The sequence below is a fragment of the Lissotriton vulgaris genome, unplaced genomic scaffold, assembly GCF_964263255.1.
Source record: "Lissotriton vulgaris unplaced genomic scaffold, aLisVul1.2 SCAFFOLD_699, whole genome shotgun sequence".
Lineage (NCBI taxonomy): Eukaryota > Metazoa > Chordata > Amphibia > Caudata > Salamandridae > Lissotriton > Lissotriton vulgaris.
The window spans coordinates 173,535-200,583 of record NW_028240948.1 but is presented as its reverse complement, the minus strand read 5'-3'; the positions used below and the strand labels follow the sequence as shown (position 1 = coordinate 200,583).

The window sequence follows — 27,049 nt, the reverse complement described above, 5'->3', positions numbered from 1 at the left end:
ATTGCCCTTAAGAGTGCCCAGAGCTGAGCCCTGCTGGGCAAGAGAAAGAAGAAAGAAGAGAACCTCAGAAAGGGGGGGCAGAGAGTGGATCCACCATGCCACAAATTTGTTCCACCTGCAGGCGTATACCGATTTTGTGGAAGGAAGCCTGGCTGCCAGAATCAAATCGCAGACTTCAGGAGGCAAGTCAAATGGCCTCAACTGTCACTGCTCAATCTCCAAGCATGGAGGTGGAGGCTGGACAGGTTCGGGTGGAGGACCGTCCCCTGCTGCTGCGACAGAAGGTCCTCCTGAAGAGGCAGACGAATCGTGGGATCGACTGACATGCTGAGTAGCTCGGGATACCAGTATCTTCGTGCCCAGTCCGGAGCCACAAGGATGACTTTGGCCCGGTCGCACCTGATCTTCTTCAGCACTCTGGGCAGAAGTGGTATGGGCGGAAAGGCATACAACAGAGCGCAGCTCCACTCGCTATGGAAAGCGTCTTCGAGCGAGTGCCGCCTTGGAAATTCCAACGCGCAGAACTGATGACATTGCACGTTCTCTTCTGTGGCAAATAGATCTAACCACGGCTCTCCCCACTGCTGATAGAGACCTTGCGCAACGTCAGAGTTCAGACACCATTCATGATCCATCATGCACCGACGGGCGAGTTTGTCCGCCCTGGCGTTCAGGGAACCTGCCAGGTGTAGAAGCACCAGGGTCACGCCCTGATGTTCCAGCCATTGCCAGAGGCGCAGAGCCTCCTAGCACAGGGTCCACTACCCCACCCCGCCCTGTTTGTTGGAGTACCACATGCCGGTGGTGTTGTCCGTGAACACCTGCACTACACTCCCCCGGACAGAGGGGAGGAATGCTTTCAGTGCAAGCCGGACAGCCCGCAGCTCCAAAAGGTTGATGTGGAGCTGGGACTCTGCCAGAGACCAAAGACCTCTGATCTCCGCCTCTCCAATGTGGCCCCCCCAGCCCAGGAGGAATGCGTCCGTCACAACTACGTGCTCCGGTTGGGGTAGGGAACTGCCGCTGACCCCATCGAGTTCCGTGAGCCACCTCTGCAACTGTCTTGCAGTCCCCTCCGATATCAAGACATGGTCAGACAAGTTGCCCTGATGCTGGGCCCACTGAAACTTCAGGTCCCACTACAGAGCCCGCATCCGCCACCTGGCGTGGTGCATCAGAAGGATGCATGAGGCCATCAGCCCCAGAAGCCGCAGCGTCAACCTGACCGAGACTCGGGATAAAGGCTTAAAGTTCGGAATCAGAGCCTGAATATCCCAAACCCGCTGTTCGGGGGTATGAACCCGAAACTGCGCAAAGTCTACAACCGATCTGATGAAGAGGAGCTTCTGAGAGGGGCACATGTGTGACTTCGGCATTGATGGAGAACCCCAGCAGGTGCAGGAGGTCGGCCGTAGTTTAAAGGTGGCTGACTACTGTCTGGGGCGAGCCCGTCTTCAACAAACAGTCGTCTAGATAGGAGAAGACTGACACCCCTAATCGGCGCAGATGAGCTGCGACCACCGCCATCCCTTTCGTGAACACCCGAGGGGCGCTGTTAAGGCCGATGGGGAGCACAGTAAACTGAAAGTGCTGGTGGCCTACTGTGAACCGCAGGTAGTGCCGGTGGGCCGGCAGGACGGGGATGTATCCAGTCTCCCGGGTCCAGGGCAGCTAAGACCTGGGTCAGAGTCAGCATCTTGAACTTCTCCTTCCAGAGGAAGCCATTGACGTTCCGCAGGTCCAAGATAGGGCGTAGGCCCCCTTTGCCCTTCTTGGGAACCAGAAAGTAGTGGGGGTAATAGCCACACCCTACTTATGGCCCAGGAACGCGCTCAATGGCCCCCTTGGTCAAGAGGGCCGCAACATCCTCGTGCAGAAGGTGATCTAAGAACACGCTGTGGTATTGCAGTGGCATGGCTGGAGGGGTCGCCTCGAAGGGGAGGGAGTAGCCCCTTCGGACGATTTGCAGCACCCACCTGTCCGATGTGATGTCGTGCCAGTGGAGGAGGTGATGGCGAACCCTGCCCCGACTGGCGTTAAATGGGCCTGAAAGCTCGGACTAGGAAGGCTTTGAGATGGATTCTGCACGGGTGGTTGTGGACTGGCCTCGCCGTTGTCCCCTGGCACAACCACGGCAGTTACCACGTTCGCCAAGGCACTGGTTGTTAGTCTGCAGGCCGTGGCTGGCAGGACGTGTGGGAGTGCCCCTTCCTTGGCCACAAAAGGAGCTAAAGGCAGCAGCTAGCTGGTGCGGGGACGACAGGCCCAAGGACTTGGCCGTAGTCCTGTAGTCCTTAAAGCGCTCAAGCGCACTTTCTGCCTTGTCGCCAAAGAGGCGACGGCCATCAAGCGGCATGTCCATAAGGGTGTTCTGGACATCAGCCGAAAAATTGGCTGACCTCAGCCAGGCGTGGCGGCGAAACCGCCACCGTCGTTGCAATCGCCCTGCCTAGAGAGTCCGTGGAATCCAGCCCACATCGAATAGAATACCGTGCCGCATCTCGACCCTCCGCAAGGGCTTCGGCGAGTTTAACCCGGGCCTCCTCCGGGCATTGTGGCAGCACGTCCGCGACCGTGTCCAACAGAGTGGGCATAACGGTCCAAAAGGCAAGCAGTGTTGACCGACCGCATCCCCAAACTAAGTGAGGAGAAAATCTTTTTTCCGTACTGTTCATACCTTTTGGATTCCCGATCAGGGGGGCATTCGGGAATGCGGTCTGGGAATTAGAGGCCTGGATTACCAGGCTCTCGGGGGTGGGGTGGGTGGACAGGAAACAAGGGTCGCCTGGGGCTGGGCGGTGGCGTCTGGCCACGTTCCTATCTACAGGGGGACCTGTAGCGGGCCTTGACCAATTGCCCAACAGAACGCCAGTTAAGTCATCATTGAACAGCAGTAGAGGTTCCGAAGAGCGTGCCTGCGGTATGAGGACCTCAGTGAGCAGGTTAGTCCTCACAACCGCGACGGGGAGCTCAAGAGACAAGGCCTTGGCTGCCATTGTCAACACCACACTATAGGCAGTCCCCTCCTCCGTAACCACGGTAGGAGAGGAGACCAATCCAGTGTCGGGCGAAGTGTCCAAACCACTGGACTCGCCTAGTTCACCTGCCTAGTCCTTAAAAGGCTGGCACTCCCGTGCCAGAGGGTCCCCCAGACCCCTCCCAATCCGCCTCGCCCTCCATCTCCTGGTACTCCGGTTCAAATGATGGGGCCGGATCATAGAAGTAGTGTTCTTCTCTCGACGTCTAATGTGGCATCGATGGACGCCGTTTCGACGTTGGAACCGGATCGAGGGGGGGTTGGGGGGAGGGGGTCAAAATAGGGGACAGCATCGTGGGCGACACCCTAGGAGTCGATGCCGGCTGGGGGGTTGTTAGGTCGACCAGCGGACGGGGCTCCCTGAGGCGTCGGGACCGAAGTCGCCGGAGCCGAAGCACCCGGCCCGCTTGGGCTCCCAGTCGGCGCCGCGGAACATGACGAAGGAGTGCGCGACCTCATGGCCATGAGGAAAGCATCGATCTCCGGCGTCGCGTTCTGCCCAGGGACCTGCAGGGATGGAGCAGGCCGTCAGGTATGGAGCAGGCCGTGACGCCTGCGGCTCTGGCGGAGCCGCGTGGGCGTGGTCGCCCGAACCCCCGGCCGCATCTTCGACTTTTTGTGCCTCTTACCTGAGGACTTGGAGACCGACGAGTGGTGTCGACTCGACGAGCTGTGATGACTCCGGCCCCGTGACCGGTCCCTCGACCTCCTCCTTAACCGGGACCTCGAGCAGCGCGGGTCCGACTGCCGGAGCTCGAGGCGCTTACGGTACCACTCCTGCCTAGCTTTCAACGTCGTGGCCCAGCAGTCGGGCCACGACTGGTCATCGTGGTCGGCCCCTAAGCAATACAGGCACCAGCGATGGGGGTCGGTAACCGACATCAGTCGGTTGCAGTCGGCACAGGGTTTGAACCCAGGCATCCCTACCTGCACCGAGGGAGTCGTTCGACTCGAAAACCAGATCAAAAAGGATCGAAAAAGTTTACTCAAAAAATTACTAAAGGGTACCACTTTTTCCGGATCGGCGCCTGCTGGTGCGGAAAAAAGAAGAACCGACGTCAGCGCACAAGGGCGACGTCTAAGTACTCCGGCGACTTCAACCCGGCGCAGACGACTGCCGCGGAGCCGCAAACGGCGCCTAGCAACGCGCAGGGGTACTGCTACGCAAAAGCTTCTGAATCCAGACTGACGCCTGGGGACATTCTAAGGTAAGGAATCTCATACTAACCATTTTCTTTCAGATGGTATCTTTTTTCATTTTGTCAAGGGATACGTCCACATTAGGCCCAAATAAGTGTTGCTCATCAAAGGGTTGGTTCAGGATGGCACTTTGTACTTCAGGTTTGAAACCTGAAATGCGTAGCCAAGCATGTCTACGCAACAGGACACTGGTATTAATTGCCCTTGAAGTAGTATCTGCTGCATCTAGTGCACAACGAATACGAGGTATTTGTGATGTTTTTACCCTCTTGTATAAGCTCATTTGCCCTATTTTTGTATTTATCTGGGAGGTGCTGCATTATCGATTCTAACTCATAATGTGCCCTGTTGTATCTTGCCAGTAATGCTGGAGTATTAGCAATAAGCCAAATGTTTGCTGCCTGTGACTCAGTTCTTTTGCCTGATGTGTCATGGAGCTTAGACTATCTGGTGGGGAGCCTCGCCTAATGTTTGCGAATTTGCTCTTTGGCGTGCATTAGAGACTACAAGGGAGTCTAGTGGTGCAGGCCCTTTAATGTAGGCCGGATCTGAAGGGCCAGCCTCATACTTTTTCTCAATTCGGGGGTTGATGATTCGAGTTCTAACTGGGTCTTTGAAGACTTCTGGCGCATGCTTAATAACCCCCTTAAGCATGGGTAAATTTGAAGTGGACATTTGTGCGGTGTTAATGGTATCCATTAGGAAGTCTTCTTCTACGGGGTCAGTGTGTAGGTCAACCCCATGGTATTGGTCAGCCCTATGTACTAGTTGGTTAAATCCCATAGTGTCGTCTGGTGGGGAAGGCCTGGAGGGATACATGTCGTCTTGTGGGACGTTAGGGGCGTCTGGTGTGCTATAATCATCCCAAGGGTCAGGTGAGCCAGGAGGACTAGAGGGATCTGGTGGCTCACTATCTGCACCACCCCCTGTGTCATCAGAGGTGTCATCCCTCTTATCATCGACTGCTAACGGAGTAGGAGAAGGTGTAGGGGAGGAGGTGGTGAAGATATAGGAGGAGGAGAAGGAGGAGGGGGAGAATGTATCCTTAGATTAGAGTTTGCAATGTCCTTTTTCTTTGGATGAGGAGCAGGTGCAGGCGTGTCCAATGGTCGTTTTTTAGAACTAAGTGTTAGTAGACCAGTTTTTGGATCTTTAACCAGAGTCTTTTGTGCAGGGTCTGGAAGGAATAAGTCCTCTGTGGGAGGCAGATCCTTTGGTGCCGAGGGCTTTTTCGGCACTGAGCTGTGAGCATCTTTTGGCTTTGAAACGTGTTCTTTGGCAGTGTCTTTAGCCGGTGAAGCATTTGTCTTTTTCGGCTCGGATCTTTTTTTCGGCTCCGATGGTTCTTTCGGCTGCGAAGCGTGAGAGTTGGGTGGCACTTTTTTGCTTGGCTCCGAGTGTGGTTTCGGTGCCGAGGAGCTAGCACTAGTCTTCGGCGCCCAGTGCTTAGGTGCCGGCGTGGAGGAAGACAACGCTTTCTTTTTCGGTGCCGGTAGGTGTGGGCCGGCACCCGGGACAAGCTGACTCGTGCTTGTCGCCTAAAGGCTTATTAGGCTTCTTTGCTGAGCTCGAAGGCAGGGCATGGGAAGCAGTGTCTCGGTGTGCACCCGAGGGCGGGGTGTGACCGAATCCTTTTTGGAAGGTGTCCAGGAAGGGTCGGGGCGACGTTCCTACTTACGACCCTCTGTGCGGGAGTGATGTCCTCGACGTCTGAATCTTCGGCCTCAGAGTTGCTGTTGACACCATGTTCTTGCTGCTGCTCTGAGACGTCGACGCCGCCCTCTTTGAAGAGGTCATCTGGGATCGAAGCTGATGAGCGAGCCTTTGTTCTTCGAGCTAGTCGGTCCCGGAATGTCTTCTTGGAGCGGAAAGAGGCACAAGCGGAACAGTCTCTGGCCTCGTGCTCCGGTGAGAGGCAAAGGTAACACACCTCATGGAGATCGGTGTAGGAAAACTTCGACCCACATTGAGGACACTTTTTAAATGGCGTCCTTTCCATGAGCTGGAAGATGAGGCCTGGGTAGGCCCGAAGGTCTTCGTTGACAACCGGAATCAAAGACTTCGGAGTTAAAGAGTAGCGTCAAATGGAAACGCGTTCGAAACAATACCATCTAAGCTGGTGTGGATTGCGCGCCGAAGGAAATCGGTGCCAACAAGAAGCGCAGGAAACACATCCGAGCCCGGTGGCGGAAAAAAACAATCTGGGGATATAGCCAATGCCCATGCGCAGTATGATCCGAAGGAGGAGTCACCTATTCTGTGACTTCCAAAGACTTTCCAGGACAAAAACTAACTGCAAACATCCGGGTCCAACACTAGGTGGCCATCTATGCACTGTGTATAATCTGCAGCTCTCATGCCTCAAAATGAAGTTATACTGAATTAGCTTAAAAGCAGAATAGAATTGATCCTTAACGAAATAAATCCCCACACATGGTCCTATACAAATTTAAAGAAGAATGTAATAAACAAAAAATCCTGCATTTAAAATGGCTAATGCGTATCTGTACAGACTGTTGATGACAATATTTACACACACATTTCTGTGTAAAACGTTTAACTACTTCAGATAAGTTTTAAAGCATAAACTTAACACATCTGTAGGCCTGCTGACCTTATCAGTTTACAAGGGGCTCCAAAAACATGGTAAACATAGCTGCCTGTGAATGCCCAAAGGAAAGGAGGAATCCATGGTGGTCTAAACGGAACTGAATGTCTCTGTGATGGTCTAAGGAAACGAGCCATCGATGACAGCCTAAGGTACGGGCACTTGCAAACATTTTCTGTGCTATGACAAAGAGCTACATCAAGGCCAGGAGGTTGGTTGCCGAGGGGAGTTAGGTGGGCAAAGGGGAAGTGAAGCATGTACATGGTGTAGACAGTGAGTCGTGGAGTTACTTTGAAGGTTTCAATCCATGGTGCACTCTAAATTACGTAAATAGTCTCCATGGTAGTCATATAATTGACAGTACTGTATTGGAGTCACAGACTACCTACTGCACCCTGGAGTAAGCTTTCTCTGCTATCACTACCTTTGGCGACTCAAGTCTACAAAGGAAGTAACTTGAAGAATGAATTGAGATGGAGTAGAATCTTCGGCATCACAATGTTCTGCCTTTTCTTTGTATGATAAGAGTGCTTAGAAGCTTCGTCTAAGTAGCCGGTGCTATGAAAGAATCCTTGTCAGAGATCCCCAACTAAGTGTGCAATTCTAGGTGGACAAGCACCCAATCTCGATGGCTTGACACAGGACAGTGGGTAAGTTTATGCCATGGCACTGAGGATTTACATTTAACCCTGGCTTTACTACTTTGCCAAAATATGCTGCTTGTAAACTCTGTATTTAAAGTATGGGAAGGTTCCACAGCACAGTGACATTTCTGCTGTGATTTAGATTTAGATCCTCACCTTTTATGTATAACTATGCAGCACTTGACCCGTGGGCATCAGTACTCTGTACATATAAACAGAAGTCAAGAGTCCATCAAACTGATGAGTCACTATGTGGCACTGCTTTTTAGGTCTTGCTTAGCATTGTAGCGCATGTGCTTTGCGAGGCATGCTGTATTAGGGTATTTTTTAGAGGTGGTGTGGAAGCCCCGCCCATATTTTCCATTTGCTGGCGTCATAGTCCAGGGTAAATGCTGGTTTTCCATTGAGATAAAGGCTTATTAGTCCCTCCTTGTTACAGCCCTGTCTCCTTTCGGAACCGCCCGTCGGGACTGGATCTTTTACTTGCGGCATTACACTGTCTCCTTCAATTAGTCAGTAAGCACTGTTTTTCATTCTGCTTTGGCAAAGGTAGCCATGTGTTTATTTTGTATCGAGCTTTCACTTGAACTGCTATTGTTAAATTCAATCAAAACATTTGTAGTGCACGCTACTCACCTGTGAGGGTCTCAAGCCGCTGGGGGGAATGGGGGCGGTGCTGCTACTGTTTGAACAGCCAGGTCTTGAGGTGTCTCCTGAAGGTGATGTGGTCCTTGGCCAGACGTCGGGGGGGGGGGAGTTCAATGTCTTGGCGGCCAGGTAGGGGAACGATCTTCCTCCGGTAGTGGTTCTGCGGATCCGTGGGATGATGGCTGAGCGGAGCTGGCAGGTTGGAGTGTGGAACGTGAGTCGTCTGTTGAGGTATTTGGGTCCGGTGTTATGCAGTGCTTTGTGTGCGTGGGTGAGGAGCCTGAACGTGATTCTTTTGTTGACGGAGCCAGTGCAGGTCTCTCAGGTGAGCGGTTATGTGGCTGTGTCCGGGGATGTCCAGGATGAGGCGTGCGGATGCGTTCTGTATGCACTGGAGTCTTTTCTGAAGTTTTGCTGTGGTTCCTGCGTATAGGGCATTTCCGTAGTCCAACCGGCTGGTGACGAGTGCTTGGGTGACCGTCCTAGTTTCGGTGGGGATCCACAAAAACGCGGTGCACAAAAACACGTGGCTGCATTCGCGCGTTGACAGCTTGTTCTATTTAAATCACCCTTGCTTTGAGATTCGAAAATTAAGCAGCCTGACCGGCTTGATTGATGGGAAGTAACAGCGCAGCTCAGCTCTAGTCCCGTATTTTCAATTTGTGACATTCTCGGAACCCGCTGCTGTGCTCAACAAACCCCAATTTCCAGTGGACTGGAAAAGCTGTTATTCTTTCCGGAAAGCCTATTGAGTTTCCCCTTTGTTTGTCAAGTATTTTGTCCACCTCAGGTCGGATCCTCTTTAGCTAGTTCACCTCATAGCCCGCGCACGCTTTCAATGTGTCTGGGGTCCCTCGATTTAATTCTCTCGACACAGTGGTTTTTCCATTATTCGTCGTAAGAATGCACCCGGTGCCTTTATTTTCAAGAATGCAGTTTGGGAATTTGCAACTGCAGCATTTTATTATCTGTGCATGGCCCTCAGACTTCAGGTACGTATGCCTGCTAATAGATCTAGAGACACCTAATATTTTTCATTTACCTGATCTTTTCGGCCACAGATTTGATGCTTTATAGCACCTAGCAGTCACAAGCTCGTTAATAATGAACAGTGCTGCTCTGCTGTAAATTTTGCACTAAACCAATAGGTGTTAGTATTACTGTTGCCCTTATTTTCTTTGAGAATGAGCTTTATTCTTAACATGGCGCACTCACGCTTTTCTGTGATTGTGCACTCAGCACAAAAATATATATTTTTTTAAATTACTTGCAGACCTCTGAAAATGCACCCTTTTAGAATAACTGCAAGGGCGCACAGTCAACAACGGTGCCTGCCCCCTCCCTCTCCCGGGCGCGGCTTAGGTTTCAGCACGGCACGCGCTTTTACTTTAACATGGTCGCCCAGTCAACAATGGCGCCCGCAGCTCCTTCCCGTCACGCTGTAAACATTCAAACTATCAGTGCAGCGCCCTCTCCACAAGTGCCACGCTTTCTTTTACTTCTCGCCAACCACAATTTCCACAGCATTTTAAGTTGTACTCGGAGTTTCCTGTGTTCAAGGATAATAATACCATCAATTGATTACTTTTCTTTTATTGGTGAGTTGGCCCCAGTACAAGGCAGTAGCTCATCAAAGTGTCATATTGGGGGTAAGGTCAACAGATTTCCCGCTGCATGCGTCCATTTTTTTGTCAAATACTGACAGCATTGTGACATTAAAAAACGAGTCGAGAGTATAACAGGAAACTTACTACCAAACAATACTAGTGCTATATTACGATGCACTGTGTATAAGGAGAACATCCGCTATATTTTCATAGTGGCTAAAGTGAAACACGCGGACAGAGTGGGAGAAATGCTTGAACATGGGACAAAGGTAGCACTTCATACCCTCACACATCCAGACAGGTTGCTTAAACGCGGGCCCTGTTCGGAGATGTTTTCAGGCACCAGGGTGTTTATGTATTTCGATAAAGTGCCTCATGCCAATGAGATTTCTTCACGAGACTAAGCACAGTCTGTATTACTTAAAACAAGCATTTGCAATGCAATAGGTGTCACATTTACACAAGTTTAAGCTACTGGCAAAAATAAAAGGCATTATCATTTACAAATTTGCGTAAATGCAAGACCTATTGCATTGCAAATGCTTGATTAAGCACTGTGGACAGCCACATTGGCTCTGTAAAGGGACAGTATTTGGAAAGTAAAAGTGGGGTATTGTACCGTTTCTAGGCATAGCTGCAAATCTTATTTTGTTACATAATTATATTCGTCAGGACTAACAGAAATACTAAAACAGGAAGCATCAGCCAAGCCAAGCTTGCGGGTGCATGGAAAGGTCAGGTTTCAGAGTCCTCCCAGGATAGTAAATAAGGCCCATGTGCATAAGACGTTTTTTTAAGACACCTTTCTCTACTGCCTCAGTAAACACAATTTTTTAGATATATGTTGGTAGGACAAAGTGTATACATGGAAATAATTATCGTGTTGCATATAAACCGAACTGGGGAGACAGGAAGGCCCTGCTCCAGCTTAGGATACGTCTGCATTTCTGTCGACATTGGTCTTTTTGTTTGAAATGGCGCCTACCAAACCACAGAAATAAGACCAGGCAGGCCAGGATTCCTGCTGTGTCTGAAGATGAGAAATCTACAGTGGATGTTGTCGGGTCAAAAAATAGCTTAGTCTGTTATGTTGGAAGCTGGTCAATTAATTCATCACGAGCTAAGAAGGATTCCGAAACACCCCAAATTACATAAGTAAGATTTCTCGTACAATGTAAATGTAATCAATTTTTGTTTCTATACATACAAAATATTTAAACTCATTTGTCTGTCACATATAAAGTTATATCAACAACAGTGAGAAAAGTGACATATGTGAATCAAGTGAAACAAAGTGACACATGTACTTAAGAGAAATTTTACTTATAGGTTACGTTATGTTAAAAGGATTTGTACAGAGCATGGCTGCCCCAGCCACAGGACGTCCCACCGCTACCCAGGTACACATTGCAGGAAGACAGGCAGGGGGGAGAGAGGTTAAGCCGGGAATAACCAGGTTTCAATGGCCTTTCGGAAAGCTAGATGGTTCGAAATAGCTCTAATGGCTAGAGGAAGAGCGTTCCAGAGCCCAGACGCCAATGTCTTAAAAAAATAGCCGCTGGCTCTTGCTCGGGGGTACAGGTTAAAAACTGATCGGCTGAAAACAATGTGCGTCGTGGTAAGTAGAGTCCTAGCATTTTTGTTAGGGTAGGGGGCGCCTGTTGGGTCAGAATTTTGTGAGCAAAGCACAATGTCGTAAATTGAATTATTTTATCAACAGGCAGCCAGTGTAGCTTTGGTAAAAGCTGTGACGCTGAGCAATATTTAGGGAGAGCAAGAAGTACGTGCTGCCGTGTTTTATACCCTTCGAAGACCCAAAAACAGGCAGCACGCACTATGCCGATTAGTGCATATATAAAGGGAATTACCCTAGTCGAGCCTGGAGAAAATCGTGGCTTGGATAATAGTCTGGCGAGTTTGCAAGTCAAAGAAACAGAAGGGACTTAGTCCTCGTAAAAGCCCACAAGCCCCCACGACCACCTTTGTTTGGGGTTCGAAGGATAGTCCACTGTCAATCCATATTCCCAAATTTTCACTGCCTCCTTAGGCAGGGGTGCAGGCTTCAGCTCATCTGGCCACCATTGTTCCGACCACAAATTACTGTCTCTCCCAAATAGTAGTATTTCCGATTTGCTGGTGATTAACTGTAGGCAGTTTGCGGTCATCCAATCAGCAATGGCCAGCATGTCCTCCTTTAATTTAACAAGGTTGTTTTTGCATTTCTTGTAAAAAGAGATAACCTATTGGGTGTCATCCGAGTAGGACTCTAATGACAACCCTCACTGCGAGGGGTTGCAGGTAGATATTAAAGAGTGTCTAGCTCAATATTGATCCCTGTGGCACTCTGTAATGGATAGCATACTCGTGCCAACCATGGGGTGGTACAGTGACCTGGAATGTTCTACCACTCAGAAAAGATCTGAACCAGACCAAGGACGCACCCCCGATCCCTATCCCATGTAAGCGGGCTAATAGGATCTCATGGGATACCGTATCAAAAGTTGCGCTTAGCTCAAGAAGAATTAGGGCTGCAGAGTTTTCTTCATCCAAATGGCTTCGAATTTACTCCGCCACTGCCAACAAAGCAGGTTCGGTACTGTGGCATGATCCGATCAATCAATACATTTATAGAGCGCGCTACTCACCCGCGAGGGTCTCAAGGTGCTAAGGGGAGGGATGCCGCTACTGCTCGAATAGCCAGGTCTTGAGGTGTTTCCTGAAGGTGAGATGGTCCTGGGTCAGTCATAGGTGAGCGGGGAGGGAGTTCCAGGTCTTGGCAGCCAGGTAGGAGAACGATCTTCCTCCGGTGGTGGCTCTGTAGATCCGTGGGACGGTTGCGAGGGCGAGGCTGGCGGAGCTGGCGGGTAGGAGAGTACAACAAGAGGCGGTTGCTGAGGTATTCGGGGCCCATGTCGTGGAGTGCTTTGTGTGCGTGGGTGAGGAGTCTGAACGTGATTCTCTTGCTGACGTGGAGCCAGTGCAGGTTTTTCAGGTGGGCTGATATGTGGCTGTGGCGAGGGATGTTGAGGATCAGTCGTGCGGAGGCGTTCTGTATGCGCTGCAGTCGTTTCTGAAGTTTGGCTGTGGTTCCTGCGTAAAGGGCATTCCCGTAGTCCAGTCGGCTGGTGACGAGGGCCTGCGTGACCGTCTTTCTGGTTTCTGTGGAGATCTACCGAAAGATCTTTCGGAGCATGCGCACGGTTTTGAAGCAGGAGGATGAGATGGCGTTGACTTGTATGGTCATCATGAGCAAGGAGTCCAGGATGAATCCCAGGTTGCGTGCTTGGTCCGAAACCATTTTGTGACGAGTCCAGTATCTCCTTGAGCTCTATAAACTCTGTGAGGGCGGCATTCACATGAGATTGAGTAGCTTTGGCCAGGAAAGGGAGTCGAGATATAGGGCGATAATTTTCTGGCTTGTATGGCTCCAAAGAGGTTTTTTTAAATAGCGGTGTTACTTTAGCATGCTTCCATGCGAGTGTTACAGATGCAGAGGTCAGGGATAGATTAATCAACTCCCGACATACAAGTAGAATATGTTTTTGAAATTTTCAGAGTTGATCAACTGGGGAACCTGATTTACTTTTAAAGCAAAGGGACTCAACCTCAGAGAGGGATAGTAGAGGGAAGGAGAACAGTGCTTTTCCAACATTGTTTCTGTCATCCCTTTGCCCTCCCATACAATCTAGGTTTGCATTTACAGTTGGAAAAATACTGTAGATCTTCTCCACCTGGTTCAAAAAATATCTGGTCAACTTGTCACACTGGTTAGTCGAGGTGGTGGGCGATTCTGTTTTCAAATTCAAACTCTTCACACCTTAAGAAGGGTGAAGGTAATTTATGAGGGATTATTACGTTTTTTATTTTAGCAGCAAATATACTCCACCCTGGCTTTCAGAGTCATTTTGTGGTAGACCTTGATGGATGCATGATACCGGTCTTTCGCTCCTAGGTCATATGAGCTCCTCCAAGAACGGTCAAGTTGCTTGCATTTCTTTTTGAATTGGTCAAAGACTCAAACCAGGAGTTAGACTGTGCTCCTTTTATATAGCTCAGTTTCGCAAGAATACAGCTGTCTAGGGCAGCCAGTCCTGAAAAAGGACATTTTCTGCATCTATGTTAGAGGGTAACTGGGGTTTATGACTCAGCAGCAGATCAGAGAAGTGGTTAACATCTAATTTGTGCCAGAGTCGCTAAGGAGCAGGCTGCGGACGAATCTGTAGTGGATTTTCTTGCCTTCGCAGGGAAAAAGAGACAAGAAAATGATCCGACCAAGCCATGGGAAGAGGAGGGAAACATTTTTAACGAGGACAGATTGGAAAACACGGGATCTTACAGATGCCCTGCTGAATGTGTGACATTGGGAATGCATTGCAACAGCTGGCAAGCCTCTAAATCTGCTAAGAAGCTGGTAATCTCCTTCTTAAGATCAGTTTCCAGATGTAGGTTCGTCATTATATTGGTCTGTCCTTTAGTAAATATTTGTGTCTTCCTCAATCGCCCTGGCGAAATTCTTTTCAGCCTTAGGGTGAGAGGATTGACGGATATGGCCTAGAAACACGTGAATAGAAGGCAGGCCAGTGCTGGTGGTCACAAACTCTGCTGGACAGCCCAGTCCCAGCACACCTCCCCGACACCTTGCGTACGTGATCCCAGAAAATGATTGATACTGAAACTACTAAACATTTATAAGACTGCACGTTCCATTAACCTAAAGCAAATGCATTGGTGTATTCCTCATTATTTAGAAGTTAACGTGGTTTAACAGAGCAGAGAAGAATAGCGATTCAACAATGACTGCTCCTTCACTATCAGTTAGTTAAAAGAAACACATGCACAGCTTAATTAAAGTTCATTTAAATGCAACATAGAACTATACTAAAGACTTCTTTAATCTTTTTCATTCATAAAAAACCTCTGGTGGTAGCAGAAATGACATCACAATTAACTGCATACCTGGTCTTCCAACAGTCGGTGGGGACACAAGAATGGGTTGCACAGCACTTTGGGGTGGGACAGTAGAGGTCACCGTCGCTTGAGTGACAGCTGCCGAATTAGAAGCGATGACTGTGGCGGATGCAGAATTACCACAAGTCGAGGTAGCAATTACAGAAGAATTCACCTAAAGGAAAAAATAGAGTATTAATGATTTGCATCAGAAGCAGCGGAAAAACCTTCATGATGAGTAACCTTTCTACACCATTTAACATTTAAGAATGGGGCACAATGTGATTATCAGATGGTACAACAGATTGAGTAGTAAAAAAGTAGCACGTGCCCACTACCGGTTGAGTCGATCAGGCTGAGGAATGACCTGACCAAGGGATCATTTACTATGAAGAATGCAGACCATGTACCTCCATTTCCAGTGAAAGGGGCACTAAGAAGAGTTACCTTGCCAAAACAAAGGCAGTACAGTATCTAGTTCCTGGCCTCAGCCACCCGCAATAGACTAGCTCTAGCTGCTCCAGTGCCGAGAGCAAATGTCCATCTAGGCACTGATAAGAAATGTAACATTGGTGCCTCTCAGAATCCACAGCTTTATAAAGTGAGTGGGAGAAATGGCCATACACACTTTACGAAGTAAGCACTTGAAGCTCACGAGAGTGGCAGAGTAGGATTAGTTACTTACCTGTAATCCTAGTTCTCTTCCAGGGGCATCCTCATCAAAGTCATAAGCATTAGAATATTTCCGCCCATGCGCGGGACCCCGGAAACACTATATTATAGGTGCCCCACCTATATATATTATATATATATATATATATAAAAACAAGCAATTGCAGCCACATTCACAATAGAGCTGGATTATGCTGTAAAGAATTTCCGCCATACATGAAACATATGCATTTGAAACATGAAAAACAACACCATAGATTGTTTTGAAACTGTTTTAATGCTGAAAAAGTAGTAGAAATTCTTATTATATCCTGAAAGCATAGAAAGCTCCCAGGCTGCATGGCAAACACACAGTCTAAAAAGACTGAAAAGCTAACCTGTAGCTGCATGCTACAAAAAACTGACACCATGCCTTTAAGGCACTCATGACCCCCAGTATCCCATCATGCCTCAGGGGTGACAGTTGGGTCAGTTGTTCTTTTCGGAAACTGAAAAACCATGGAAACAAATAGGTTAACAATATCTCCAAATTAATAAAGATCCTTTGCCCAGGGAGGCAGGAGGGTTGCTTATGACTTTGATGAGGATACCCCTGGAAGTGTACTAGGATTACAGGTAAGTAACTAATCCTTCTCTTCCAGGGGATCCTCATTAATAGTCATAAGCATTAGAATAGAATAGCGACCCTCACCTCATCTCCCTGCGGGCAAAGGAGTAACAATACAGTAATAACATTACTAAGCCTAGAAAAACTAAGCTTGCAGGCTACCGAAATAGATTCCTCAAAGAGGCTTGTCCTACTTGATTATAAGTCCTGGAATCAGATTCTAGACAGTAATGCCTTGTAAATGTATGAACTGATCTCCAGGTTGCAGCCTTGCAAATCTGACATAGGGACATCATGTAGGAAAGCTACTGTGGCCGCTTTCCCCCTACTAGAGTGTGCTTTAGGTGACAAAAGTAAGGGCTTGCCTGCAAGCTGATAAGCTAATTTAATACAGGAGACGATCCATCTGGAGATGGATCTCTTGGCAGCTGGAAAGCCTGTTCTCAGTGGACCATAGTTGATAAACAATTGGTCCGTCTTCCTACTCTCTTTGGTCTTTTCCAAATAAAATTTAAGGACTCTTTTGAGATCTAAAGAGTGCAGCAACCGCTCAGCCGGGGTCGTAGGGTTTGGAAAAAAAGAAGGAAGAGAAATAGACTAATTTATATGAAAATCAGAGACAACCTTCGGTAAAAAGGATGGATGTGCCCTTAAAACTACTCTGTTGTGATGGAAAACAGTGTAGGGTTCTTTTGTACACAGCGCTTGTATATCACTTACTCTGCGCGCTGATGTAATTGCAACTAGAAAAGCGGCCTACCACGATAGGTGTTGCCAGGAAGCTCTGTGGATGGGTTCAAAGAAGGGGCCCATCAACTTAGACAACACTAGGTTTAATTCCCACGGAGAAGAAGGGTTTCTAACAGGGGGGTACACTTTCTTCAACCCCTGTAAGTAGTCCTTGACCACCTCCATCTGGAAGAAGGAGGGCTGAGTAGGAGACTTCCTATAAGCTGTAATGGCCAAGAGGTGCACCCTGATCGAAGCATATTTAAGACCAGATCTTGCTAGGTACAGCAGGTAAGGCAGAATCACATCCTCCTGTGCTGATGAGGGATTAAAGTGACATTCTCTGCACCAAAGAAAAAACCTCTTCCACTTAAACGCATAAGACGTTCTTGCGGAGGGTCATTTCGCTTCCTTTAAAATATGCATACAATCAGGTGCCAAATTTAAATGTCCGTATTGTAGGACCTCGGAAGCCATGCTGTTAAGTGCAGTGAGGGAAGGTTGGAATGAAGAATCCTTTCCCCCCCATCTTGGTCAGCAGGTCCGCCCAGCAGGGCAGTCCCCTGGGTGGAAGCACAGACAGCTGTAGAAGGTCCGGGTACCACCACTGCAGAGGCCAGTCTCGGGCTACCGGGATCATGGTCATGCTGGATCTGATGAGTTTGGACACCACCTTCGGAATCAGGGGCAGAGGAGGAGTTTTCCTCGTCCGCGAACAGATCTATTTCTGGACGACCCCAGCGATGGAAGAGGTCTGCCACCACCTCGTCGTGCAGCACCCAGTCTGGCTGATCTTCGAAGTGCCTACTGAGTGCGTCCGCCTTGATATTTAACTCTCCTGGGAGATGCACCGCTAGTACTGTAAGGTTCCGGGCGAGCAGCCAGTGCCAGAAGGCTTGTGCCTCCAGAGAGAGAGGACGTGACCGAGTTCCGCCCTGCTTGTTCAGGTAGAACATGGTCGTCGTGTTGTCCGTTTGGATCAGGACTGAGTGTGATTCGAGTGCAGGAAGGAAGGACTTCAGAGCCAGATGGACTGCTCAAAGCTCCAGCATGTTGATATGGTAGGTCTGTTCTTTTGCTGACCACCTTCCTTGAATCTGCAGACACCTCATGTGTGCTCCCCAGCCTTGGAGAGACGAGTCTGACTATAGACTGTGTCGTGGGAGGTTGGTGAAAAGGCACTCCCACCAGAAGGTTGCGATGGGGAGTCCACCATTTGATGGAGGTATTCGTCACCTGGGAAAGATTGATCCGGTCTTCCCAGCGCCCTGTCGATTGATCCCATTGATCCTCCAGAGGCTGCTGCAAAGGTCGCATCCTCAGCCTGGCGTGAGGAATCAGGAAGATGCGGGATGCCATGGAACCCAGCAGAGACGCTACTTGACGCGCTGTTGGATTCTGGAACTGTAGTAGAACTCTGCACTTCTGCTGCATAGAAAATAGTCTCTCCTCCGAGGGATACGTTTTTCCCAATTTTGTATCCAGAACGGAGCCCAGGTAGTGAATGGATTGGGTTGGTAGTTGTACTGACTTCTTTATGTTGAAGTGGAGGCCGAGCCTGTGCAATTGTAGCAGGCAAAGGTGGAAGTCGTTCTCTACCTGTTGAGGAGATGGGCCTTTTAGGAGCCAGTCTTCTAGGTTGGGATAGACGAAAAGTCATTTTTTGTGCAGGAAGGCTGCCACCACTGCCATGCATTTGGTGAAGACTCTCAGCGCTGACTTTAGCCCGAAATTTAAAGAAGGAAGGAGTTAGGCCCTTGTTCAGAAGGGAAGGCTGGACCTTGTAATAGTTTTATACCACGAAAAATGCCACCCCCCTATTTACATTAGCCCTTGATTATAGGCGACACATCGGCTTCAGTCGGATATGCCAGGTATTTTATTTACCTTTGTATTCAAAAAGTTTTTCAAAGAATTATAACTTCTCATGGCAGAGAAAAACACTGTACATGTAAAAAATAATAGACATATTGACAACAATACAATATTTACAACATGAAAAAAATCACAAAGCGATTCATACAAAACAACTGTACCAGTCTCTGGGTATTCAGGCAAAGATGCAAAATAAATGTGCAACCCTCAATGATCATAAATGAACAAAGTTTTTAAACTATTGGACAGAATCACATTCACAAGGAGATGTCACATTACACAAATGTTGTGATTCAAAGAACTCGCAGTGATTAGAAATTGCATCTCCTTTTATGCCGACGCGTTTCGAACACCAAACAGGAATTAAGGGTTCTCATCAGGGCCGGATTGCTTTCTGTCTGTATGTGTATGAAAGAAAGGTGACAGTGTATGAGTATCAGTATGTGACCTACTTAATTAAGACTGCTAATGATGTATCACATTCAAAAGTGATAGTACCTTATTTGTCGCTGTTGTTCTCCGGTAAGGTTTTGTGCATCAAAGAACTGTCGTCTGAGGGAAATTAAATTGGAACAATCAATTTTAGGCATCGTTCTATGCTAGCTAGCTCTGCTGTGACCTCATGTCAAAGTGCCGCATGACGTACCTTTCAGTGATTATCGGTCTGTGTGGGCCATCCCTACGCGCGATGAGGTTTTTCCTAAAGGAAAGGCGAGGATAGTTTTACTATCATGGAGCTTCTGCGTTGTTCTAAGTGAGCACAAAACAATCAATGAGTGATTCCTACCTTATAAGCCAGCACCGCGCGTTTCAGGAGCCGCTGGCTCCGTTGTCAGTTAGTTGCAGCCGGTGGCTTTTACCGCGGGTTCCGTGTGCGGTCCCGTATTGCTTTTGCTTTTATCTTGCGCTGTTTGAAAAAGACAGGGCAATCAGTTGGAGTCCCTGTGCCGGGCAAAGATAATCCCTGGCATCTTTTAGCACGGCTCACCTCGTATCGGGCGTCTTACTCCCACCAGGATTCCGCTCGCTATGGCAGGCGGCGGCCCGGTTGCTAGGTGACTAAGAGGGATTCTGGGACCGTGGGCATTCTGGGTGATGTAGTTCACTCGCGTTACATTGAATGGAACAGAAGCTTTATTGTTGAGCGCCTAGTCATATACCCTTCAGACAAGGGGGGGCATAACAGACCACGTGGAGCCCCACGTAATTCGTGACATTATAGCCTGGACACTTCTGACAGGGAGTTTAACCCATTAAGCGTGCTATTAAACTTTAGAATGAGATATGCTTCTTTCCTAAGGAGTGTTTCTTCAATATCAATTGGGCCTTTGTTGGCAATGGGCGCTGTTGACCAAAGTACAGTCCACTTAAAATCCATTTCGCTGTGGTTTTGATCCAGGAAATGTTGTACCATGGGAGCACTTACCACCTTCTTTTTGATTCTTGACCTGTGTTGGGTCACACGGCTGTTGACCTGCTGGGTGGTTTTGCCTATATAAATCTTCTGACAGTCACAAATGATTGCGTATACCACGTTACGCGTTTTGCAATTTGAAAAACAGGTATGTTTGCATTTGGTACCTCTATGGACAAACTCAACCCCCTCAATTGTGGAGTCGCATGAAATGCAGTTTCCACACTTGTGGTGTCCTTCAATAGGTTTAAGGCCCCATAGTGACAGTAAATCACTTTTGGGCTTTGGGGCTGTCACGTCGGCTCTAATGAGGTCCTGGCCAATACTTTTGTTCTTTTTGTACGCGAACAGCGGTCGCGGGAAAGGGCATTCAAGTCCCTCTAGTAAATGCCAGTTCTTTAGGATCATCTGTCTTACTTTATGCGTGTCTGGTCCAAATGTGGTTACACAGACCAGCCGGTCCATGTCTCGCTTGACTGTTCTCTCGAGTAAGCACTCCCTGGGAGTGTATTTCGCCCTTTTCATCGAATTACTAAGTAGTTTCTTAGGATAGCCCCGATCCTTCATCTCATTGCAGAAACGAGTTGCATGTTTCTCATAATCTGTTACTTGCGAGCAGTTCCTCCGTATCCGAAGCAACTGCCCGTAGGGCAAGTTGTCCCTCAGACTCCTGGGGTGTGCACTTCGGTGGTGGAGGATGGTGTTTTTGTCTGTCTTCTTACGGAAAAGAGAAGACTTCAAAAGTCCATCTGTGCAGCTTATTTCCAGGTCTAAGAATGTCATTTTTTCATTACTGGAATCTAATGAAAACTTTATGTCCCGATGTCTGTCATTAATCCAACGGTGGAAGTCGACCAACTCTGTGCGGCTCCCCTGCCACAGGAGCCACACGTCGTCGATGTATCTCCACCATTGTGTAATATGTTTACTGAAGGGATTATTGGAGTGGATGAATTTGTTCTCATACTCCGCCATGTACAGTATGGCCATCTCCGGCGCATAAGGACAGCCCATGGCCGTACCTTTGATCTGCATAAAAAATTGGTCATTGAACCTGAAATAATTCTTTTTAAGCGTTAATTCTGCTAATTTCAGGATGAACGAGGTAGGGACCTGATGAGGTCTAACTCTTTTCTCAAGGTATAGTTCTAGCACTTCTAGTGCCTCACTTTGCGGAATTTGTGTGTACAAGGACGTAACGTCCATTGTCACCATAAGTTCCGTCGTTGGGTCAAACTGAGTTCCCTCAACCTTTAACAAGAAGTCGGTGGTATCTTTCAAGTATGATTGAACATCACCGATAAAGGGCTTCAGGAAGAAATCGATATATTTCGATAGGGGTTCCAAACATGATTCACATCCGGAGACTATTGGTCGTCCCGGTGGTTCCTCCGAATTTTTATGAATTTTAGGCAAAAAATATAGGATTGGCGTCCTTGGAAATTTCTTTATTAAAAAGTCACTTTCCTTTGGTCCCACAAATCCCTCTTCCACACCACTTTTTATTATCTCTTCAATTTGTCCCTGAATAGACCGCATCGGGTCACCTGGGAGCTCTCTGTACCATTCTGAGTTATTGACCTGTGTAGCACCCTCCTTAAGGTATTTTTCTTTGGACCAGATCACCACTGCACCCCCCTTGTCCGCTGGTTTAATAATGACCGATGGGTCACATTTCAAGTTTTGAATGGCTAGGCGTTGGCCTTTAGTGATATTTGGTTTAGTGTATTTCTTATTCTTTTCTAGTTTGGTGATTGCTGATAGCATTACCTGTTCGAACGCTACCACCTGTTTCGGGATGTTTTGGTAGGGGATAAAAGTGGATTTGTTCCTCAAGCCTGTTACCTCTGGGTCTGGGTCTGGTGGTTTGTTTGCAAAAAAGGCGCGCAGCCGGATCTTCCTACAGAAGGCAATGGTGTCTAGTTTAAGTCTAGTGAAGTCTGTACACTGAGTGGGGACAAACTTTAAGCCAAGATTTAGGACAGCTTCTTCATCTTTAGTGAGTATTTTGGTGGAAAGATTCACTATAGATGATGGAGTGGGATTTATGACTTGTAAAAGTTCCTGCGAGTGCGCATTTCCCATTGTGGTTTGAAACGGGTTTTTGCCTGGGGGCCTTTGTCTAAAAAAGGACCTTTCTTGTTTTGGTTATTCCCTCTCTCCTCAGTTCCTGATGAGTTTGATGAGGACGATGTGTCGGAAAATGTTTTGAAGCGATTTCTTGATCTACCCTGAAAGTTATAAAGGGCTCCACGTGATTCTGTCTGCGTGTAATAGTCCTCCTTGAGGAAAGGGTACGCTCTCTCGAGTGTAAACGCCTTTGAGTCCCTCTCGTATTGTGCAGATTTAGAATTTATAGTTATGTCTCTGAAAGTTTGAATGTCCTTCTCGATTTTTTCAAGCAACGCCTTGGCATCAGAGACAGCCGGGCTATCCTGAAAGCTTTTAGTGAGAGTCTCAATTTCTTCAAGTTCTTTTACACACAATCTTTGAGCCGTTTCGATGGTATGAACCATCAGATCCCGGCTGCACTTGGTGTTGATGCAACTAAAACCTTTTTTATATTCACTATCCTCCGTAAATATAACTGGGACGTTTTTAACCTGAAGACCCCATGGGATGGTCCCACCCCTGAGGTGTTTCAGGAGAAAGTGTCCGTGAAGTTCGGTTCGGATGTGCTTTTTCTTGAGTCTTATAAGCTTATCTGACTCGTTCTGTTGTTGAGCGGAGGTGCTCAAAGTGATATTATCAAAAGCAGTTGAGGCACACAAATTCTGAATGTGTGCTTCAGAAAAAGAAAGAGTGTCTTTATCTGCCATTACTTTGGGAAGACTTGAAAGTCCCCCACAGTATTTATAATAAGTAGTTCGGGGCGAGACTCTAAGTGCCCGTAGTCTACTCTCGCGAGTGTGCACCCGCTCACAATCTTTAAAGAAGGAAGGAGTTAGGCCCTTGTTCAGAAGGGAAGGCTGGACCTTGTAATAGTTTTATACCACGAAAAATGCCACCCCCCTATTTACATTAGCCCTTGATTATAGGCGACACATCGGCTTCAGTCGGATATGCCAGGTATTTTATTTACCTTTGTATTCAAAAAGTTTTTCAAAGAATTATAACTTCTCATGGCAGAGAAAAACACTGTACATGTAAAAAATAATAGACATATTGACAACAATACAATATTTACAACATGAAAAAAATCACAAAGCGATTCATACAAAACAACTGTACCAGTCTCTGGGTATTCAGGCAAAGATGCAAAATAAATGTGCAACCCTCAATGATCATAAATGAACAAAGTTTTTAAACTATTGGACAGAATCACATTCACAAGGAGATGTCACATTACACAAATGTTGTGATTCAAAGAACTCGCAGTGATTAGAAATTGCATCTCCTTTTATGCCGACGCGTTTCGAACACCAAACAGGAATTAAGGGTTCTCATCAGGGCCGGATTGCTTTCTGTCTGTATGTGTATGAAAGAAAGGTGACAGTGTATGAGTATCAGTATGTGACCTACTTAATTAAGACTGCTAATGATGTATCACATTCAAAAGTGATAGTACCTTATTTGTCGCTGTTGTTCTCCGGTAAGGTTTTGTGCATCAAAGAACTGTCGTCTGAGGGAAATTAAATTGGAACAATCAATTTTAGGCATCGTTCTATGCTAGCTAGCTCTGCTGTGACCTCATGTCAAAGTGCCGCATGACGTACCTTTCAGTGATTATCGGTCTGTGTGGGCCATCCCTACGCGCGATGAGGTTTTTCCTAAAGGAAAGGCGAGGATAGTTTTACTATCATGGAGCTTCTGCGTTGTTCTAAGTGAGCACAAAACAATCAATGAGTGATTCCTACCTTATAAGCCAGCACCGCGCGTTTCAGGAGCCGCTGGCTCCGTTGTCAGTTAGTTGCAGCCGGTGGCTTTTACCGCGGGTTCCGTGTGCGGTCCCGTATTGCTTTTGCTTTTATCTTGCGCTGTTTGAAAAAGACAGGGCAATCAGTTGGAGTCCCTGTGCCGGGCAAAGATAATCCCTGGCATCTTTTAGCACGGCTCACCTCGTATCGGGCGTCTTACTCCCACCAGGATTCCGCTCGCTATGGCAGGCGGCGGCCCGGTTGCTAGGTGACTAAGAGGGATTCTGGGACCGTGGGCATTCTGGGTGATGTAGTTCACTCGCGTTACATTGAATGGAACAGAAGCTTTATTGTTGAGCGCCTAGTCATATACCCTTCAGACAAGGGGGGGCATAACAGACCACGTGGAGCCCCACGTAATTCGTGACATTATAGCCTGGACACTTCTGACAGGGAGTTTAACCCATTAAGCGTGCTATTAAACTTTAGAATGAGATATGCTTCTTTCCTAAGGAGTGTTTCTTCAATATCAATTGGGCCTTTGTTGGCAATGGGCGCTGTTGACCAAAGTACAGTCCACTTAAAATCCATTTCGCTGTGGTTTTGATCCAGGAAATGTTGTACCATGGGAGCACTTACCACCTTCTTTTTGATTCTTGACCTGTGTTGGGTCACACGGCTGTTGACCTGCTGGGTGGTTTTGCCTATATAAATCTTCTGACAGTCACAAATGATTGCGTATACCACGTTACGCGTTTTGCAATTTGAAAAACAGGTATGTTTGCATTTGGTACCTCTATGGACAAACTCAACCCCCTCAATTGTGGAGTCGCATGAAATGCAGTTTCCACACTTGTGGTGTCCTTCAATAGGTTTAAGGCCCCATAGTGACAGTAAATCACTTTTGGGCTTTGGGGCTGTCACGTCGGCTCTAATGAGGTCCTGGCCAATACTTTTGTTCTTTTTGTACGCGAACAGCGGTCGCGGGAAAGGGCATTCAAGTCCCTCTAGTAAATGCCAGTTCTTTAGGATCATCTGTCTTACTTTATGCGTGTCTGGTCATGTATGGCTTTATTGTTGAGCGCCTGTATGACTAGGCGCTCAACAATAAAGCTTCTGTTCCATTCAATGTAACGCGAGTGAACTACATCACCCAGAATGCCCACGGTCCCAGAATCCCTCTTAGTCACCTAGCAACCGGGCCGCCGCCTGCCATAGCGAGCGGAATCCTGGTGGGAGTAAGACGCCCGATACGAGGTGAGCCGTGCTAAAAGATGCCAGGGATTATCTTTGCCCGGCACAGGGACTCCAACTGATTGCCCTGTCTTTTTCAAACAGCGCAAGATAAAAGCAAAAGCAATACGGGACCGCACACGGAACCCGCGGTAAAAGCCACCGGCTGCAACTAACTGACAACGGAGCCAGCGGCTCCTGAAACGCGCGGTGCTGGCTTATAAGGTAGGAATCACTCATTGATTGTTTTGTGCTCACTTAGAACAACGCAGAAGCTCCATGATAGTAAAACTATCCTCGCCTTTCCTTTAGGAAAAACCTCATCGCGCGTAGGGATGGCCCACACAGACCGATAATCACTGAAAGGTACGTCATGCGGCACTTTGACATGAGGTCACAGCAGAGCTAGCTAGCATAGAACGATGCCTAAAATTGATTGTTCCAATTTAATTTCCCTCAGACGACAGTTCTTTGATGCACAAAACCTTACCGGAGAACAACAGCGACAAATAAGGTACTATCACTTTTGAATGTGATACATCATTAGCAGTCTTAATTAAGTAGGTCACATACTGATACTCATACACTGTCACCTTTCTTTCATACACATACAGACAGAAAGCAATCCGGCCCTGATGAGAACCCTTAATTCCTGTTTGGTGTTCGAAACGCGTCGGCATAAAAGGAGATGCAATTTCTAATCACTGCGAGTTCTTTGAATCACAACATTTGTGTAATGTGACATCTCCTTGTGAATGTGATTCTGTCCAATAGTTTAAAAACTTTGTTCATTTATGATCATTGAGGGTTGCACATTTATTTTGCATCTTTGCCTGAATACCCAGAGACTGGTACAGTTGTTTTGTATGAATCGCTTTGTGATTTTTTTCATGTTGTAAATATTGTATTGTTGTCAATATGTCTATTATTTTTTACATGTACAGTGTTTTTCTCTGCCATGAGAAGTTATAATTCTTTGAAAAACTTTTTGAATACAAAGGTAAATAAAATACCTGGCATATCCGACTGAAGCCGATGTGTCGCCTATAATCAAGGGCTAATGTAAATAGGGGGGTGGCATTTTTCGTGGTATAAGACTTTAGCCCGAAAGGCAGGACCCTGTACTGGTAGTGTTTGCTACCCACCTGAAACCTTAAGAACTTCCCATGTCGCATGACAACTGAAATGTGGAAGTAGGCATCTTGCAAGTCGATCGAGCACATCCAATCTCCTACTTGCAGATGTGGACATATTTGGTGAAGAGCAAGCATGCAGAACTTCTCCTGGACTATGTTCTTGTTCAGAACATGAAGATCCAGGATGGGCCGGAACTCGTTTTCCTGATCCTTTTTGGGGACAAGAAAGTATCTGGAGTAGACTCCTTTTCCCCTTTGTGAGGGAGGCACCTCTTTTATACCTCGTTTTTGGAGAAGAGCCTTCACCTCTTTTCTGAGCAGATAGAGTTGGTGCGGACGAGATTTCTTTGGGGGAATGTCCTGTTGAGGCGCACGGAAACGAAGAGCATATCCATTGCGCAGTGTATTCAGCACCCACCGATCGTTCGTGATGCTGCCCCACTCTGCCAGATGTTTTGAAACACTTCCTCCCACTGGAGTGGACAACGGCGCCAGAGGAAGCCAGTGCTCATTGTTTTCCTCCTCTCGTTGAGGTAGAGGACTCCTGGTGACCTCCTCTACCTCGGCCAGCTTTACCACTCCGAAACTGGGTCTTGCCCTGGGTCTTGTTTTGGGACCACTGAGGGGCTCTGTTGAGCCACTCTGCCTTTGTTGGTCTTGAAACGGCGTTTAAACTCTCTTTTTTTCTAAGCCGACTGCCTTGACGGTGTCGAGCTCGTCGTTCATCCGACTCATCTCGTCGTCCGTGTGCTGGCCAAAGAGAGATGATCCGGTAAACGGGAGGTTCAAAATGTGCTGTTGCGCATCGGGCTTGAGGCCTGTCAGGCGCAGCCAC

At 47.6% G+C, this 27,049-nt stretch overlaps 1 protein-coding gene across 1 annotated transcript in view; it reads right to left on the bottom strand.

Moving 5' to 3' along the window:
• LOC147672473 (UDP-N-acetylglucosamine transferase subunit ALG13-like) overlaps window positions 1–27,049 on the bottom strand; it is a gene marked incomplete at its 5' end in the record, with an annotated part of 438,517 nt that overhangs the window by 238,425 nt on the left and 173,043 nt on the right. The window contains one exon of the mRNA XM_086948010.1: window positions 14,701–14,866. Coding sequence (XP_086804136.1) covers window positions 14,701–14,866 — 166 coding nt within the window. The remainder of the gene's footprint in view (window positions 1–14,700; window positions 14,867–27,049) is intronic.